The 14,593-nt window shown below is 33.4% G+C and overlaps 3 protein-coding genes across 5 annotated transcripts in view; 1 reads left to right on the top strand and 2 right to left on the bottom strand.

Moving 5' to 3' along the window:
* Positions 1-4,853, top strand: part of LOC145945784 (protein I'm not dead yet-like) — a 16,395-nt gene extending 11,542 nt beyond the window's left edge. For both annotated transcript variants that reach the window (XM_083054927.1, XM_083054926.1), the window contains exons 2-10: positions 1,052-1,128; positions 1,197-1,314; positions 1,515-1,786; positions 1,965-2,079; positions 2,146-2,207; positions 2,362-2,487; positions 2,563-2,892; positions 3,035-3,413; positions 3,743-4,853. In XM_083054927.1, the coding sequence (XP_082911053.1) occupies positions 1,061-1,128; positions 1,197-1,314; positions 1,515-1,786; positions 1,965-2,079; positions 2,146-2,207; positions 2,362-2,487; positions 2,563-2,892; positions 3,035-3,413; positions 3,743-3,994 (1,722 nt within the window). In that variant the 5' untranslated portion in view covers positions 1,052-1,060 and the 3' untranslated portion in view covers positions 3,995-4,853. The remainder of the gene's footprint in view (positions 1-1,051; positions 1,129-1,196; positions 1,315-1,514; positions 1,787-1,964; positions 2,080-2,145; positions 2,208-2,361; positions 2,488-2,562; positions 2,893-3,034; positions 3,414-3,742) is intronic.
* Positions 1-6,010, bottom strand: part of Pig-s (phosphatidylinositol glycan anchor biosynthesis class S) — a 24,444-nt gene extending 18,434 nt beyond the window's left edge. The window contains exons 1-2 of the mRNA XM_083054928.1: positions 5,818-6,010; positions 5,485-5,557 (exon numbers count right to left, since the gene is read on the bottom strand). Of these exons, the coding sequence (XP_082911054.1) occupies positions 5,485-5,530 (46 nt within the window). The 5' untranslated portion in view covers positions 5,531-5,557; positions 5,818-6,010. The remainder of the gene's footprint in view (positions 1-5,484; positions 5,558-5,817) is intronic.
* A 474-nt stretch (positions 6,011-6,484) lies between these two features.
* LOC145945782 (sodium-coupled monocarboxylate transporter 1-like) lies at positions 6,485-14,423 on the bottom strand. 2 transcript variants are annotated; one of them, XM_083054924.1, is made up of 19 exons: positions 13,962-14,415; positions 13,692-13,765; positions 13,509-13,606; positions 13,188-13,355; positions 11,988-12,363; positions 11,439-11,653; positions 10,681-10,732; positions 10,446-10,513; positions 9,704-9,858; positions 9,152-9,292; positions 8,785-8,893; positions 8,616-8,725; positions 8,299-8,485; positions 8,135-8,221; positions 7,947-8,029; positions 7,647-7,748; positions 7,305-7,506; positions 6,847-6,951; positions 6,485-6,650 (listed from the first exon to the last, which is right to left on the bottom strand). In XM_083054924.1, exons 5-18 carry the CDS (start codon positions 12,250-12,252, stop codon positions 6,883-6,885), a joined length of 1,845 nt encoding a protein of 614 aa, XP_082911050.1. In that variant the 5' UTR covers positions 12,253-12,363; positions 13,188-13,355; positions 13,509-13,606; positions 13,692-13,765; positions 13,962-14,415; the 3' UTR covers positions 6,485-6,650; positions 6,847-6,882. The 2 variants fall into 2 exon arrangements, with proteins under 2 accessions (XP_082911050.1, XP_082911051.1); XM_083054925.1 differs by lacking the exons at positions 6,485-6,650; positions 6,847-6,951 and having other exon boundaries at positions 7,313-7,520; positions 13,962-14,423.
* Between the last annotated feature and the right edge of the window lie 170 nt (positions 14,424-14,593).

A 14,593-nucleotide genomic window follows, 5' to 3' on the forward strand; every position in this document is an offset into this window, starting at 1 on the left:
TTTCTTACTACTCTTTTCAGTTTAATAATTTTTCCGTTATCCATTTTCAGTTATCTGGCGATAATAATCACAATAATAATGTCGATTCAATAAAGAGCTCAACCACAAAAGGCTCGAATCGGATCGAGGACCTCGCGGCATTGTTCTTTCACGACCTTCGCGATGTTTGCATATGTATGCAACCACGATATCGTTTCCGTTTATGCGACACCGATTATGCGACTCCCCTTCCCCTTTCCTAGACTGCGCGTTTAATCGAGGTGATATACTGTCATCCATCTACAGATTCTCTCATAGTCGTTTAACCCTACGTCATTTGCATCAATAACAATATACGACGTCGTTCCGGGTCGTATGTTTCATTGTGGATTTCTTTGATTGCCTTGCTAATATCGAACGTTTAAAGATGTATTTTACAAGAATTAAAAATATATTTGCAGATTTTTTTCAACCACGTCGCGGAAAATTTGCACGATAAAATAAATCAATTGCCTTTTATATATATATATATATATATATATATATATATATATATATATATATATATGAATTTATAATCTCAAAGCATTCTTCAAAACTCAAAATTAATGAGCATATAAATATCTTCCAGTACTCTAAAATATTAAAATCGCAAAAATCAATAAAAAATGTAGAAGTAAAATTAAGAAAAAAAAAAGAATTAGAATGTTTGATACATTGCAAATTCTTCGAAAATTTAATTCTTTTATTAAAAAAAAAAACATAATAAAACTATATTCTCTTTCATAACGTTGTCTTTCTGTAAAGAAATTGTTGAAATCTCGATAAAAACTATTGACCTTTACAATATGTTTATCACACATTATATATAACTTTACATAAGATTTTTTATAATAAGACTTAAAAATAGCATCGAGAAAGAAAGAGGATGAAATTTTGTTGTCTTTTCGAAATTTCAACGCGATTTTGTTACAAGAAGACAATGTTTTATAAAAGAATTATTCTGTGCGACAGATATATGTATATATAGAGTATTAAAAACGCATTTCAAATTGTTCCAACTTAATTTCAGTGAGGGACAATGGCCACCAGATCGGAAGATCCGTATCCGGAGATTATTGAGTCCGGAGAGAAGGAGAGAGACAGGGGGTGAGACATGTTTATATCTCTGATATCTAAAGCGTATTCCGCTGCTCAATATTTTTTTGTAATTTTAGAAAAAATGTCGGACTCTGCAGATTATTACTAAAGTTCCTAGCCATTTATTGGCGATCCTTCATCGTGATAATATGGCCATTAATTTTGATCCCGATACTGACGATGGAGAGTGAAAAGGTATGTTAATTAATTGTGGCAATAACCTTTTAATAAATTCAATAAATTAAATTAAAGATAAATGAAGCAGAGGTACATCTAGAGCAATAGTATATTAAAGAGAACATGTGCAAATTAGTACGATAATTTGTTGGAACCGGAAGAGTCGAAAGAATGGAAAGAGTTAAAGGATAACTTTCATTCATTTTTTCCGGAGGTAGCCCCTCGCATTGAAATGTTTATACGTCGTTGCGGTGATGGCGATGTTCTGGGTGACCGAGGTCCTACCATTACCGGTCACAGGCATGATCCCGGTGGTCCTGTATCCCCTGATGGGCATCATGTCCACCAACGAGACCTGCCTGTGCTATATGAACGACACCACGATGATGTTTCTGGGCAGTCTAGTGATCGCGGTGGTCATCGAGAACTCCGGCTTGCACATGCGAGTAGCGTTACTCATCATCAAGACTATCGGTTGTAGTCATCGAAGGTATTTAATTAAATCAGTTGTTTTCGGTTTCTCAAGCCCACTCGTGAAACTCGTTTTTCGACAAGATTAAATATCAAAAATATTGTAGAATGTCAATAAATGTCGTAGATAAAATTTATGCAATTTTTTTACATAAACAAATCAATTATTTTAATTAATTAAATTAATACATTTCCAGGCTAACGTTGGGTCTGTTTTTCGTGACAATGTTCCTCTCGATGTGGATTTCGAACACTGCCGCCACAGCCATGATGATACCCATAATGGAAACGGTTCTAATAGAACTCGAAGCGGTAAGTTTCTATTTTTCTTTTAATTATAGAAACGCGAAGGAGAATAATGTTGTAAATTCACTTCAGCAAGGGCTCGGGAACATGTTTATCCAGAAAGACGGAGTGGCTGAAGAGACGGATGCAGAAACGTAAATAGTTATCGTCATATATTCACATCTTCTCTCTCTTTTATCATTTTTCATTTTCTGAATATATTTAATTTCCGAATATTAATATAAAAAATTCGTAAAAAAATAACTCCACGTGCTCATACATATTTCATTCGAATTCTATGTTTTTTAGAAGTAAAAGACCGACGCATAGCACCTTGGTGTACTATCTCGTCGCAGCTTACGCGTCCAGTCTAGGTGGTATCGGTACCATCGTCGGCAGCGGTACCAATTTAACGTTGAAAGGCTTCCTGGAGAAGTACGTACACTGCAGCAAATCTAGCAACCTGTCCCTTCGAAGGAGCGATGTATGATTCGCTTTCGTTTTTTCCAGACGTTTTCCCGACAGCCCTGGCATAAATTTCGCCTCTTGGATGCTGTATTCAGTACCGCCCATGTTGCTAATGAGCTTCCTCACGTGGTTGTGGTTGCAAGTGATGTACATGGGTCTCTTCAGACCGGAGAGCAAAGATGCCCGCGCCATAGACATCGGTAAGCAGGGCGAGCGTGTCGCGGCTGCGGTCGTTGATAAGAGATACAAAGAGCTCGGGCCGATCACGTGGCACGAATCTTCGGTGGGTGTTTTATTTATCCTCGTGGTGTTGCTGTGGTTCTTCAGAAGTCCCGGATTCATGCCGGGTTGGGCCGGTTATATCACGAAGTTGTGAGTATCGCGCTTATAGTACGAAATATATTCGTCTTCTTAAAATTAGACATTATTACACATTACCACGAACGTAACTGAAGGACAAGAAAGTAATAAAAAATCATTTTAATTATTTTACATGATTTTTCAAAATTCGTAGACCCGTCAAAGATTCCACGGCTGCGATATGCGTGACGATATTGTTCTTCATCATTCCGTCGAAACTCGATTTCCTGCACGCGTTCGACAAAGATCCACATAAACGGCCCATGAAACCGTCACCCAGTCTGATAACGTGGAAGATGATCAACCAGAAGATGCATTGGAGTCTGATATTCGTGCTAGGCGGCGGATTCGCCATCTCTGCAGGTAGTACCACGTCGGGTTTATCGGCGATGCTCGGTCAGTCTTTGATCGGTCTGCAGAAGATTAACGTGGTGGCGATATTGCTGATCGTCTGCCTCTTCGCCGAGAACGTGACGGAATTGACGTCTAATGTGGCCGTCGCGAATATTATACTGCCAGTATTAGCAGAAATGGTGAGTAAAGCAGCAAAATATATATATATATATATATATATATATATATATATATATATATATACATAATTCACATATAATCAATATCTTTTATATTATTAAAGAATAATTTATAATATCAGGAAATCTATATATAATTTATATTATCCAATTCTATGTATTATTCTTTCTACATCTATTTTTTAATGGTAGAGTTCTTGTCCCTCTTCTCTCTTCAGCAATATTTTATCTTCGGTATAACGAGAGGATAAAAAATCCATTCAATTTCCACCTTATAAGCGGCATGAGTCAAAGATGATTTTGACGACAAAACTTCTCTTTTTTTTCAGTGCGTGGCCATCAGAATACATCCCTTGTACTTGATGCTGCCAGCGGCTCTGTGCTGCTCGTTTTCGTTTCACTTGCCAGTCGGGACCCCTCCGAATGCGATCGCCAGCGCAGCGGGACGTATAAAGACGAGGGATTTTATAATCGCCGGTATCGGGCCCAGTATCGTCACTCTCGTCATCACCGTGGCGGCCTTCTCCACGTGGGGTACATACGTATTCAAATTATCGGAGTTCCCCGAGTGGGCGACATAGGGCTCAGCAGTATAGTCTCTCTAGATATTTATTAACGTTTCGCGTTCTATCCGAACGTAAGAAGCGCGTCTTCCACAACGACAAGAGTTCTACTCGCACGTACAACGTCGAATATTCTAATCTCATTACACGAAAAAAAAAAAAATCGTTCTCTCTCTATACAGATATTTTCTTACTAATTCCAAAGATACGCTTTAAGGGATAAGCCTGCAAGATCGCGAATTTCAAGTCCCACGGACTGTGTATCAAATTATGTATGTATCATAAAAGCAGAAGATAAGTCGAAGATAAATAGTATATATTTTTAGAATAATTTAATACGTACAATAGTACATACAAGAGCGAATTCTTGAATGAGGAGTCGGACATTCATTATTATATCTATTTCATAAATAAAAAAAAAAAATAAAAATAAAAAACACTGACAATACTAATATTTAGCTAATCAAAAAAATCCAAAAATCCATAAACGTATTTATTTGTATATATCAAATATGTTCGTAAAGAATTTTTACAAACTCTGAGTTGCATAATATTAGCCTTACATTTGCATCTAAACTAAACCCCTGGATCTTATCTCACTCCTTGATTTACTTATCATTCGCAACAGTGTAATATGTGTAACGACTATAAGAATTAGTAAAAGATGTTTCATACTGACGTAAAACAAATTTAAATTTAACCGGGCCACAGAGTAAAAGCCAGATGTGGATGATAATGTAACATTATCATCCACATCTGGCTTGGAAGTTTCTTATAATATTTTCCGCTTGGCAAGTGATATAACACTTTTCTACTAATACAAGATAAAAGAGATCAAGAATGATATACTGACAATAAATATTATCAAATTCTCTTACATTGTTTTCTTTCTTAAATCATCCTACCTCTGTGAAGATAATATCCCATCTTCAGAAATTATATAATATAAAATATAATTAATAGTATTAATGAGCCTCTGCTCAAAAAAGTTTTAGAGTTCTTGATACGTTTTAATAATGGTTAATCTTTATATTTTTTCTCGAATCAATAAATTTGAAATAAGTTTTCGCTATTTTTTATTTCAGGAATTAAAATTCCTTTTTTAATCTAATGTTTTTTTTTTTTTTTTGTAAAGTTCTGAATAGCATCTCAATATTGAAAAATATTCTTCAAATAAGTTCCTGTTAAAATAAAAAAAGTATAATCAATTTTCTTGTTGCGGAAACTTGAAGTTAACACTCCATATCTTTAGAAACTCTTATTTTTTATGTTCAAGAGAACTCTTTTTGAAACATATCAGGAACTCGAGAACTCTTTAGAAAAGAGTCAAAACTCTATTAATAATTAGCTTCACAGAGGTCCAGATCTGTACAGAAAGATTGACATATAAGATACACGTGTCTGAAATAATGAGACACCATGTATGTGAAATACAATGCATCATTAAAATGATAATAGATGTATTAAATTTACATATATAATTATCTCTCGTTTTCTCTCTCACTCACCATCTACGCCGGAATCCTGATTGATGTTCTCCGCTTCGTCTGCCATTTCGCCGGACTTTACGATGATCCTCGACTGCAGACAAGAAACATTTATTTAGTAGAAACGTTCGATGACACTTGGCTCGATTGCAGGGTGAAATTAGGAAAGTTCGCGAAGCACAGCGAATCGCCGGAAAGGATTGATAAACATAACCTTCATGGCGGAACGTAACCTACAAAGCGTTCTGTCACGAACGATTACGTAACGCGTCATAAAAATACGCGACGATAATAAAACTCATCATCACGATTGTTCCACGATGATTGATATCAACACACTTGCAATACGGTTACCGTTTTAATCGACAAATTGAGAAACTTTTTTTTCTTCTTTCATCACTAACCGTTGCGCCAAAACGCGTGAAACACATATCACTGATTATACATAGATGGGATAACTCATGTTATAAATTGCCAATTGAAGTTGCGCGCGAGAGCAACCGCGAATTTTACCGAAACAATTCTGTAAGACATTATATTATTTTATATTTTTCAATGATTTTCAATGATTATCAAGAGAATTTGTTTTTGCTAATTTAAAATTCTATTTACCTAGATAATAAATACTGAATAAAATAATCTGTTATGTTTTCTACATATTTTTTAAATCATTATATAATATTATATTTTTTGAATCATTATATGATATAATGTAAAATGTAAAACAATAAAATTTAATTAATAATTCGTAAAATTGTTGTATTATGCAATCTCTTAGTTCTCTTCTTTATTGCATGGGAATTAAGTAAAAGATATCCATAACAACCTATAATAATTTTCATAATATTACATATATAATAACACTACCAAAAGTAAATAGTATGACATGTATAAACTTTGTACGAAGCTTCTGTTTTCAATGATTTTCAATAATTATCAAGAGAATTTGTTTTTGCTAATTTAAAATTCTATTTACCTAGATAATAAATACTGAATAAAATAATCTCATATGTTTTCTACATATTTTTTAAATCATTATATAATATTATATTTTTTGAATCATTATACGATATAATGGAAAATGTAAAACAATAAAATTTAATTAATAATTCGTAAAATTGTTGTATTATGCAATCTCTTAGTTCTCTTCTTTATTGCATGGGAATTAAGTAAAAGATATCCATAACCTATAATAATTTTCATATTGCATATATAATAACACTACCAAAAATAAGTAGTATGACATGTATAAACTTTGTACGAAGCTTCTGTTTAGTTTTAACTTACATTAGGTTCTAATATATATCGATACCATCGAAACACACTCGATATTTTTTTAATACATTTGAAAATTCAATAATAGGATTAATTTTATAACTTAACTGTATATTGCAGCTGCATATCATGTCGAAGTGGTTTTTATAATAATTTATCATCCTCGTTAATAGTGCGAGATGCCATATTTTCGTCCTTTTCAGAATTTGCAATCTATTGAAATAATAAATCAAATGTATTAAAAATATTATTTTATTATTATCATTATTATATCATTATTATATTAATATAATAAAAGAATACTATTATATTAATATTAATATATTATAAAATTTTATTTTATTAATAAAAAAGTATCTAAATAATTTATAATATTGAAGCGCGCAACACATTCTCAATAGTAAACAAACTATCAATATATTGCTAGCAATAAATTATCTCCAGATTCGAACAGAAAGCAAACGAAATAACGAAATGTTATTTAATCAAAAGAGATTTAGTTAAAAATAATAAGATAATTTAATTAAAAATATAATACAATAATTAAAAATTTAAATGAGCAATACCTTGACTTGAAGCTCTTCTAGCGTAACATCTTTGCTCGCAGTCCTCATATATTTTCTTATAAACGGAGCCAGGAGCATCGGATCTAACTTTTCAACATTTTGAGAGGTAATGAGAGTTACGAGGAGACCGACGCATATAGTCACTAAGCCACCGATCATAGTGTACCAAAGATAACTGAGACGGTACAATGCCCATGATTCTCTATTAAATGACAACTATATATTATAAAATAGCTATATATTATATAATCGATTCTTTATCTTAATAAACTCAACAATATTCTTCTATCAGTTATCTCTATCTAATTTGTATGTAATTAAATTACACTCTCTAAAACTTACTTTCCATTCGCATCGTTTAGATGTGAATCCGATGTTACAGATAAATTCGCGTGCGGAAACGAGTAGGTGCATCCCTCCGTAGTGACGGGTTTTTCATCGAATCTGCAAAGTCATGGTTGTATTTCGAAAAGAAACAATATATAAAGATATAATGATATACAGCATCGAGTGTATGTATCATATGCAGGGTGTCCCGAAATTCGCAAATTAAAATAATATGACAGGAAAGTTCTCGAATAAAGTAATAAAAATATTTGCGATTTTCAGGACACCTTGTACAATGATGATTTTAATACTAACTTAATTTGTCCACTGGAGATAGCCGCGGAAAAGCCAAGCCAACTCATAAAACCCAGACCCGCGAATCCTCCAGCCAGAGCACCCTGATGATTTTAAAACGAGAGAGTTTTTATTTTATTTTTATCGACATATCCGAATGTCTATTTCCATTAATTTAAATCAAAGGAAAATTATTGTTAGAAACATGCCTTGCCATTAATCCACGGTAACAGTATTCCCATGGTAAAGATGCCGAGAGACGGTCCACTAGTAATGGCCTCTAGGATTATGATTAACTACAAAATTCATTCAGAGTATGTGAGAGAAAAAAAAATCGATTTAAATTACTCGACAGTCGTCTCCGACCTGTTACCTGCAGCACATGACTAGCCGTCTTTTCGACAACGAAGACGAGGGCGACGCACGTCACGCCCAAAATGACGACAGTAAGCTTCATAAAGATATCGGCACCTCTACGTGTAAACGGAGTCTTGATGAAGGGCTTGGCGAAGTCTTCCAGTACGACTGCCGCCATGGAGTTTAAACCGGTCGACAGTGTACTAAAAAAAAATTCCTAAAAATATATAAAAATATAAAAGAGATAGCTGTATGTGTGAATTTAATATTCTTATTGTAATTATACAGATTTCTCAATTTAATTTCAATTAATTAATAGTAAATGTGAATCACCTGAGTGCGGCACTAAACACGCCAGCCACAAAAAGACCGGTTAGTCCTGGAAACTCTCCTAAAACATCCATGATCAGCAGTGGCAGCAATTGATCCTTAGTACGTGCCAGCTGTGTTATGCGTACGTACATTAATCAATGTTCAATGTCCTGGGTTAAATAAACATTACCTTGGTCGTGAGTGGATCGCATTCGTGATACCAAGCGTAAATCAGTAGACCGGCATATCCGCACAAACCAATCAGAATTAAACCTCCGACTATAAAACACCAGAGTGCTCTAAAACGCATAATTGTCAATGTATATAAAAGTAAAGAAATTAATTTGCATAATTTATTGCGTGTTGTATGTATGTATTTATAATTATTGGTAACATACAAGACGTATGAAAAAAAAATTATTTTTTTAAAGCTCGAAAACTCTTATATATAATACTAATATTTAAATTAGTATATATAATTATCTCAATTATAGGTAAATGTATTGTTCTTTTGTAAAAAAATTATTTATTTTTTATTTTATGAAAGAGTAGAATACCTTCTAGCTGATTGTAAAGTAGGGAGCGCCAAGTATCGTTGAATCATGTTTTGATTGATGGCGCCAACTTGCAACCAGTGTACGAAAGTGCCTATCGTGAGTCCCCAAATCGTGTGTCTCGTAAAAGGGCTCCAATCCGTTCTGTACGCAAGATGATAATATATATTCCAGGCCAAAAATTTGAAAACACCGATAAAAAAATAAAGAAAAATTATATTAAATCCATTTATTAACAAAAACTAATTTTAAACAAAAAAATTTTAATATAAAGCGCATACTAAATAAAACACATTGTTATGAATATATGAAGGAATAAACTGTTTCCAAACTCTTGATCCAAAGTGCACTTTTAATGTGTCCTAATTAAAAATATATTTTCAATCATCGTGTTTTATAAAATTAAAACACGTCTGTCTTTTAAAAATAATTATAAAACTATAATTTATATCATTTATAAGTCTTAATTTTTTTCTTTAATGTAAACGCTTATTCGAATGTCAGGATAACGGAAATGGGACGTTTGTATTATTAACGTTGAATAAATGTACGCACGATGGTAATTCGAGTCTTCCGGATTCGATATTTCTCTGAACCACCAAGGACAATCCACCGACGTCGGCTGTGCCCTTAATTATAAATAACAACATGGAACCGAACATCATGAAAGTCTGAATGAAATCCGTCCACACTACCGCCTTGAGACCGCCCTAAATGCAACAAAAAAATATTTTCTGTAGAATATTAAATAAGTTATTTCCTTATAGTTAATAGAACCCATTACGTGTCAATCTAATTTGACTGAAATGTAACTCATTGTCATTTAAAATATATACAGAACATTCTAAATCCTTTTAACAGATTTTTTGATTAATTTTAGGGATAATTTTTCCTTAATAAAAATATCGAGTCAATAATTTTTGAAAAAGTTATAAGTGAAAAAAAACTTTCCGTAAAGTAAACTTTAAAAATTTAAATTAAAAGGAACAAAACTACATTCTTCAGGTAATATCAGATGAAGTTTATTTTTATAGAATTTTAACTCGATGCTTACAAAAATATATAATGAATAAGTTGGAAACTTGCAAAAAATGGCATTGATTGACTAATGAATAAAAAAATCTATTAAAAAGATATTTCGGTGTGATTTTGAAATATTTTATATATATTCTTTTTACAACAAAAAAGATATATATAGAAAACAAACACAGATATATTCGGTCTTAAATTGAATATTAGCGTCATTACTGAGCTTATCTCGCATTTATAAGCCTCTCTTAGATCTCGTTTAACTTACCACACAAGTGTAGAATATGCAAATGATGCATACAAAAGGCGTGATTATGTGTACGTTCACTCCCGTAACTGAAAATAAAGTTGTCGGGAATGATTTCTCACGTATAACGATTTAAGCCACATGTGTTTACAAATCAATTTAATTAATTGAGATCAAATATATATATGGCGCAAATATGAAGATGAAAGGATCAATTTTCTCGATTTCTTATTAAATTTTCGTTTGAAAGAAATACCTTGATTGAAGGCCAATGCAGGTGTGTAGATGACAATCGGAAGCGAAGTAATCTAAAAGAACATAGTGTATTATTTGTATCGCTCGAGATCAGGGATCCGGATCGAAACAAAATTAGGGTTCGGTTTCGGTTACGGTTTAATAAAATATTTAATAACTGTTCCGGTTCCAGTTTCGGTTTTTTAATAAATAAATGAAACCGAAACCGATTACGATTTTTTCGGTTATAGTTCCGGTTTTTAAAATTTTTACATTTCGTTTTTCTAATTAAATTAATTTTTAAATTATATTACTTTAAAAAATTATCATTAATTTTTATGACATATAAATAAAAAACACTTCATATTATACATATACATATATGTATAACGGAAAACATACTATCCTTACAGCTATCGTTATTGCGATAATACATGTATTTCAGAACATTTAAAAAATAATTTATTTTTAATTGTACTGCACTTTAAGAACGCAGTTATCATGACATTTCTGTCTACTACGCAAAAGTAGAAAAAAATATCGAAAAAAACTGTAAACCGAAAATAATTTAACGGTCTGGTTATGGTTCCGGTGTTATAAATTTAATAGAATTTCAATACAATTTACGATTTCGGTTCTACTAAAAAGAATAATTATGGAACAATCGATTTTGGTTCCGGTTCGGTCCGGGTCCCTGCTCGAGATGCGCATATTTTCGAGGAAAAAAAAAAAAAAGTTTATACGCGGTTATACGATTCTCTTTTTCAAGGATTGACTTACGATACCGATGGCGAAGAGCACTGAGCCTAGCACTCTCACTCTTTTGTCGAACCGCTTCTCGAGGTATTCGTACGTGCTAGTGAGCTTGAGATCGTGGAAAACCGGCAGGAATACGATGGACATGACAAAACCGACGATGATGGCCCCGCAACCGATGAAGAGGTAACTCGTACCATGTATGTAAATCTCCGTCGAAGTACTCAGAAACGTGATACCTGTTCAATCAATCGTGAGCGATTAGAAAAAGAGAGAGAGATTAATTTGATGAAACAATTCTTTTTCTCCCGACATACTGTAATTTTTACGACTCGAATCACGAATTCGGATATATATATATATATGCTGAATTAAAGACTATTCTTCTCACATAATCAGAAAAAACATGAGAAAAATATCGTAAAATATCAGTCTATTTTCATTAAAATGATTGACAAATATGGTAAATTCGAAACAGAAATGTATCTTATTAAAAAATACATATTAAGCCAAAATATAAATATATATAAATTTACGAAAAAAAACTAGTAGAATGCGAAAATATAGCTCTACCCGACATAAAGCTTGCTATCAGGCTGAGGCTGATCGGAAACATCTTCATGTTCCTTCCGCCGACTAAGTACTCGTCCTCGCCCGAGGACTTCTTCACGAAGCCGAAGTAGATGCCGACGATGCCACAGGCGATCAGCATCACGGTGAATACGGTGTAATCCGATGTACCGAAATTCTGCATCGACTCACTGATCTCCTGTACGGTGGGCATTTCCGGCGCCCAACTGACCAAGCCTAGATCATCCGAGGTACCTTCCGAAGTCATCTTGTTGCAAAACGGAATCTCGTCGCTCTGGTAGAGTACTCGCAGCGAAGGAACGTCGTTCCCAAGATTTCAGGGTGGAAAGGGTCTTCCGGTCTATTGCAATTTAGTTATCTGTATAATTGATAATGGTAAAAACGTTTATAAAAATTTTGTCAACATTTGAAAGAGCGTTTAGTCGATTAAGTTCACTTTTTTCGAATTAAGTACGCGAGTATCGAAAGGTGCAAAAAAAAGTTTACAGATATTAGAACGGATTTGGCTTTCCGCTTTATCAAGCACACTCAAGTTAACAAAGGCGATTAATGCAAGAGTGGCAGTCTTCGCGAAAGCCAAAAGACGACTACTTTGATGCGAATCATATCACCCATAGCCGGGTGAAAAAGATAATTGCATCGCGCCGCAATTACATGCTAGTGTCGTGACAGTGTTATTGTGACAATCTTCTAATTAAGCCTACCAATGAGCAAGTATGGAATACGAAATGACCAACCGACGGATTTATACGCCACAGTCAAAGATTCGTAAATAGATAATACGACCTAAATTTAGCATTAAGAGTACGGATACGTGTTTAATCTAACGTAGGATCGACAATAATTTCAACACATGAGAGTCTTGTTCAGCATATGAAATCTAATAAAGCTAAGACCGAGGCGGGAGTGCACGCAGTAACGACGAAGAGTTCTCCTGATCGAAATCGTCGCATCTTACAATAATGACCAGCGGAATCAATTTCCTAATTTCCACTAGGTCCTTCACGATTGATTGACGAATCATAATCAAATGTTTTTCAGTCAGTACTTTAGGATAAAAGTATCGTATTTACAGGATAAATATCGAGAAGTAAAGCACGTAATCGTACGATTTTCTCTTTAATTTTAATTAGCAAATGCAGAACATGCATATCTCACGTATAGATTTCTAGAAATAGATACCTTAAATGTCTGTTGCGACAAGCAAATATTTAATAACATAATTCTTCATCCTTCGTCGAAGCAATTCATTGCCCATTATGACTTTCCTCTCGATTCCCTTCTCCGTGATCACTCCGGTCCTTATGACACCGCCGCTACTTCCGTCACGAGCCATGGCTAACACGAGCGCTGGAAAAGAAATGTAAAAAGTCCAAGTTATTATTAAGAATTGAATTTTCTTTGACAACGCACTTTTGTTAGTATAGAAAATGACAATTATTCATAGATCTCCTGATCTTACTGATGCACTCATAAATGGTAAGCTACGATGTTAGCAATTACCTGGGTGTGCAAAGCTGATAATTAGTCGGAACGACAACAGTGAATGTTATCAGTCACTCGTGTCAAATTTGTCAGCGTAACGATTGGAAACGGAAGCCCTAGAATAATTATTTGAATTAATTATAAAAAAATGTAAATACAATTCGATAAATACAATTTTGTTTAATTAAGTATATATTTTACCCAGTTGTGTCCCCGGAATCGGCGCCTATTACGATTACGACACCACCGTTGAATTCGCATACCATGATTGACGTCTGTAAATAAAATTTATAAAAATTCAACGAAATATACAGAAAGATCGATGTATAAAATAGTGAGATACCATGTATATGAAATGCAATGTATCATAAAAATGATAATCATTGAACTCTATACATCATGTATAAAGTTCAATGACGATAATAAATGTATTAAATTTACATATGTAATCTCTCTTTCTCTCTCACTCACCATTTACGTTGAAATCCTGATTGACACTCTCCGCTTTGTCTGCCATTTCGCCTGATTTATGACGATCCTCGACGTTCAATGACACTTGGCTCTATTGCAGAGTGAAATTAGAAAAGTTTGTGAAGCACAGATCGCTGAAAAGGATTGATAAACATAACCTGCAAAGCGTTTTTTCACCAGCGATTGCGTAACGTGTCGTAAAAATACGCGACGCTAATAAAACCCAATCATCACGATTGTTTCACGATGATTGATATCAACACATTTGCAATACGTTTACCGTTTTAATAGACACAAATTGAGAAAGTTTTTTTTTTCTTTTATCACTAACCGTTCCGCCAAAACGCGTGAAACACATATCACTGATTATACATAGATCATAGATGGGATAACTCATGTTATAATTTGCCAATTGAAGTTGCGCGCGAACGCAACCGCGAATTTTAATTCAGAAATAATCCTGTAAGAAACTATATTATTATATTATTTAATATTTATTTAACAAATATCTGTGATAATTAAAGTTTTCAGTGACATATCGAGAGAAAGAGACTTGTTTTTATTAATTTAAAATTCTATTTACCTGGATAATAAATATTGAATAGAATACTATGTATCTTTTATATTTTTTA

Source organism: Prenolepis imparis, unplaced genomic scaffold (assembly GCF_030444845.1).
Source record: "Prenolepis imparis isolate NDT839.2.m4 unplaced genomic scaffold, iyPreImpa1.0 SCAF_15, whole genome shotgun sequence".
NCBI lineage: Eukaryota > Metazoa > Arthropoda > Insecta > Hymenoptera > Formicidae > Prenolepis > Prenolepis imparis.

Excerpts from the sequence above, each read along its gene's own strand:
- LOC145945782 (XM_083054924.1), bottom strand. The coding sequence starts at position 12,252 with ATGACTTCGGAAGGTACCTCGGATGATCTAGGCTTGGTCAGTTGGGCG. Across the intron at positions 9,859-10,445 it reads GCATATTCTACACTTGTGTG|GGCGGTCTCAAGGCGGTAGT; the intron begins GTAAGTTAAACG and ends TGTTGCATTTAG. Across the intron at positions 7,507-7,646 it reads CTAAACGATGCGAATGGAAA|AGAATCATGGGCATTGTACC; the intron begins GTAAGTTTTAGA and ends GTCATTTAATAG.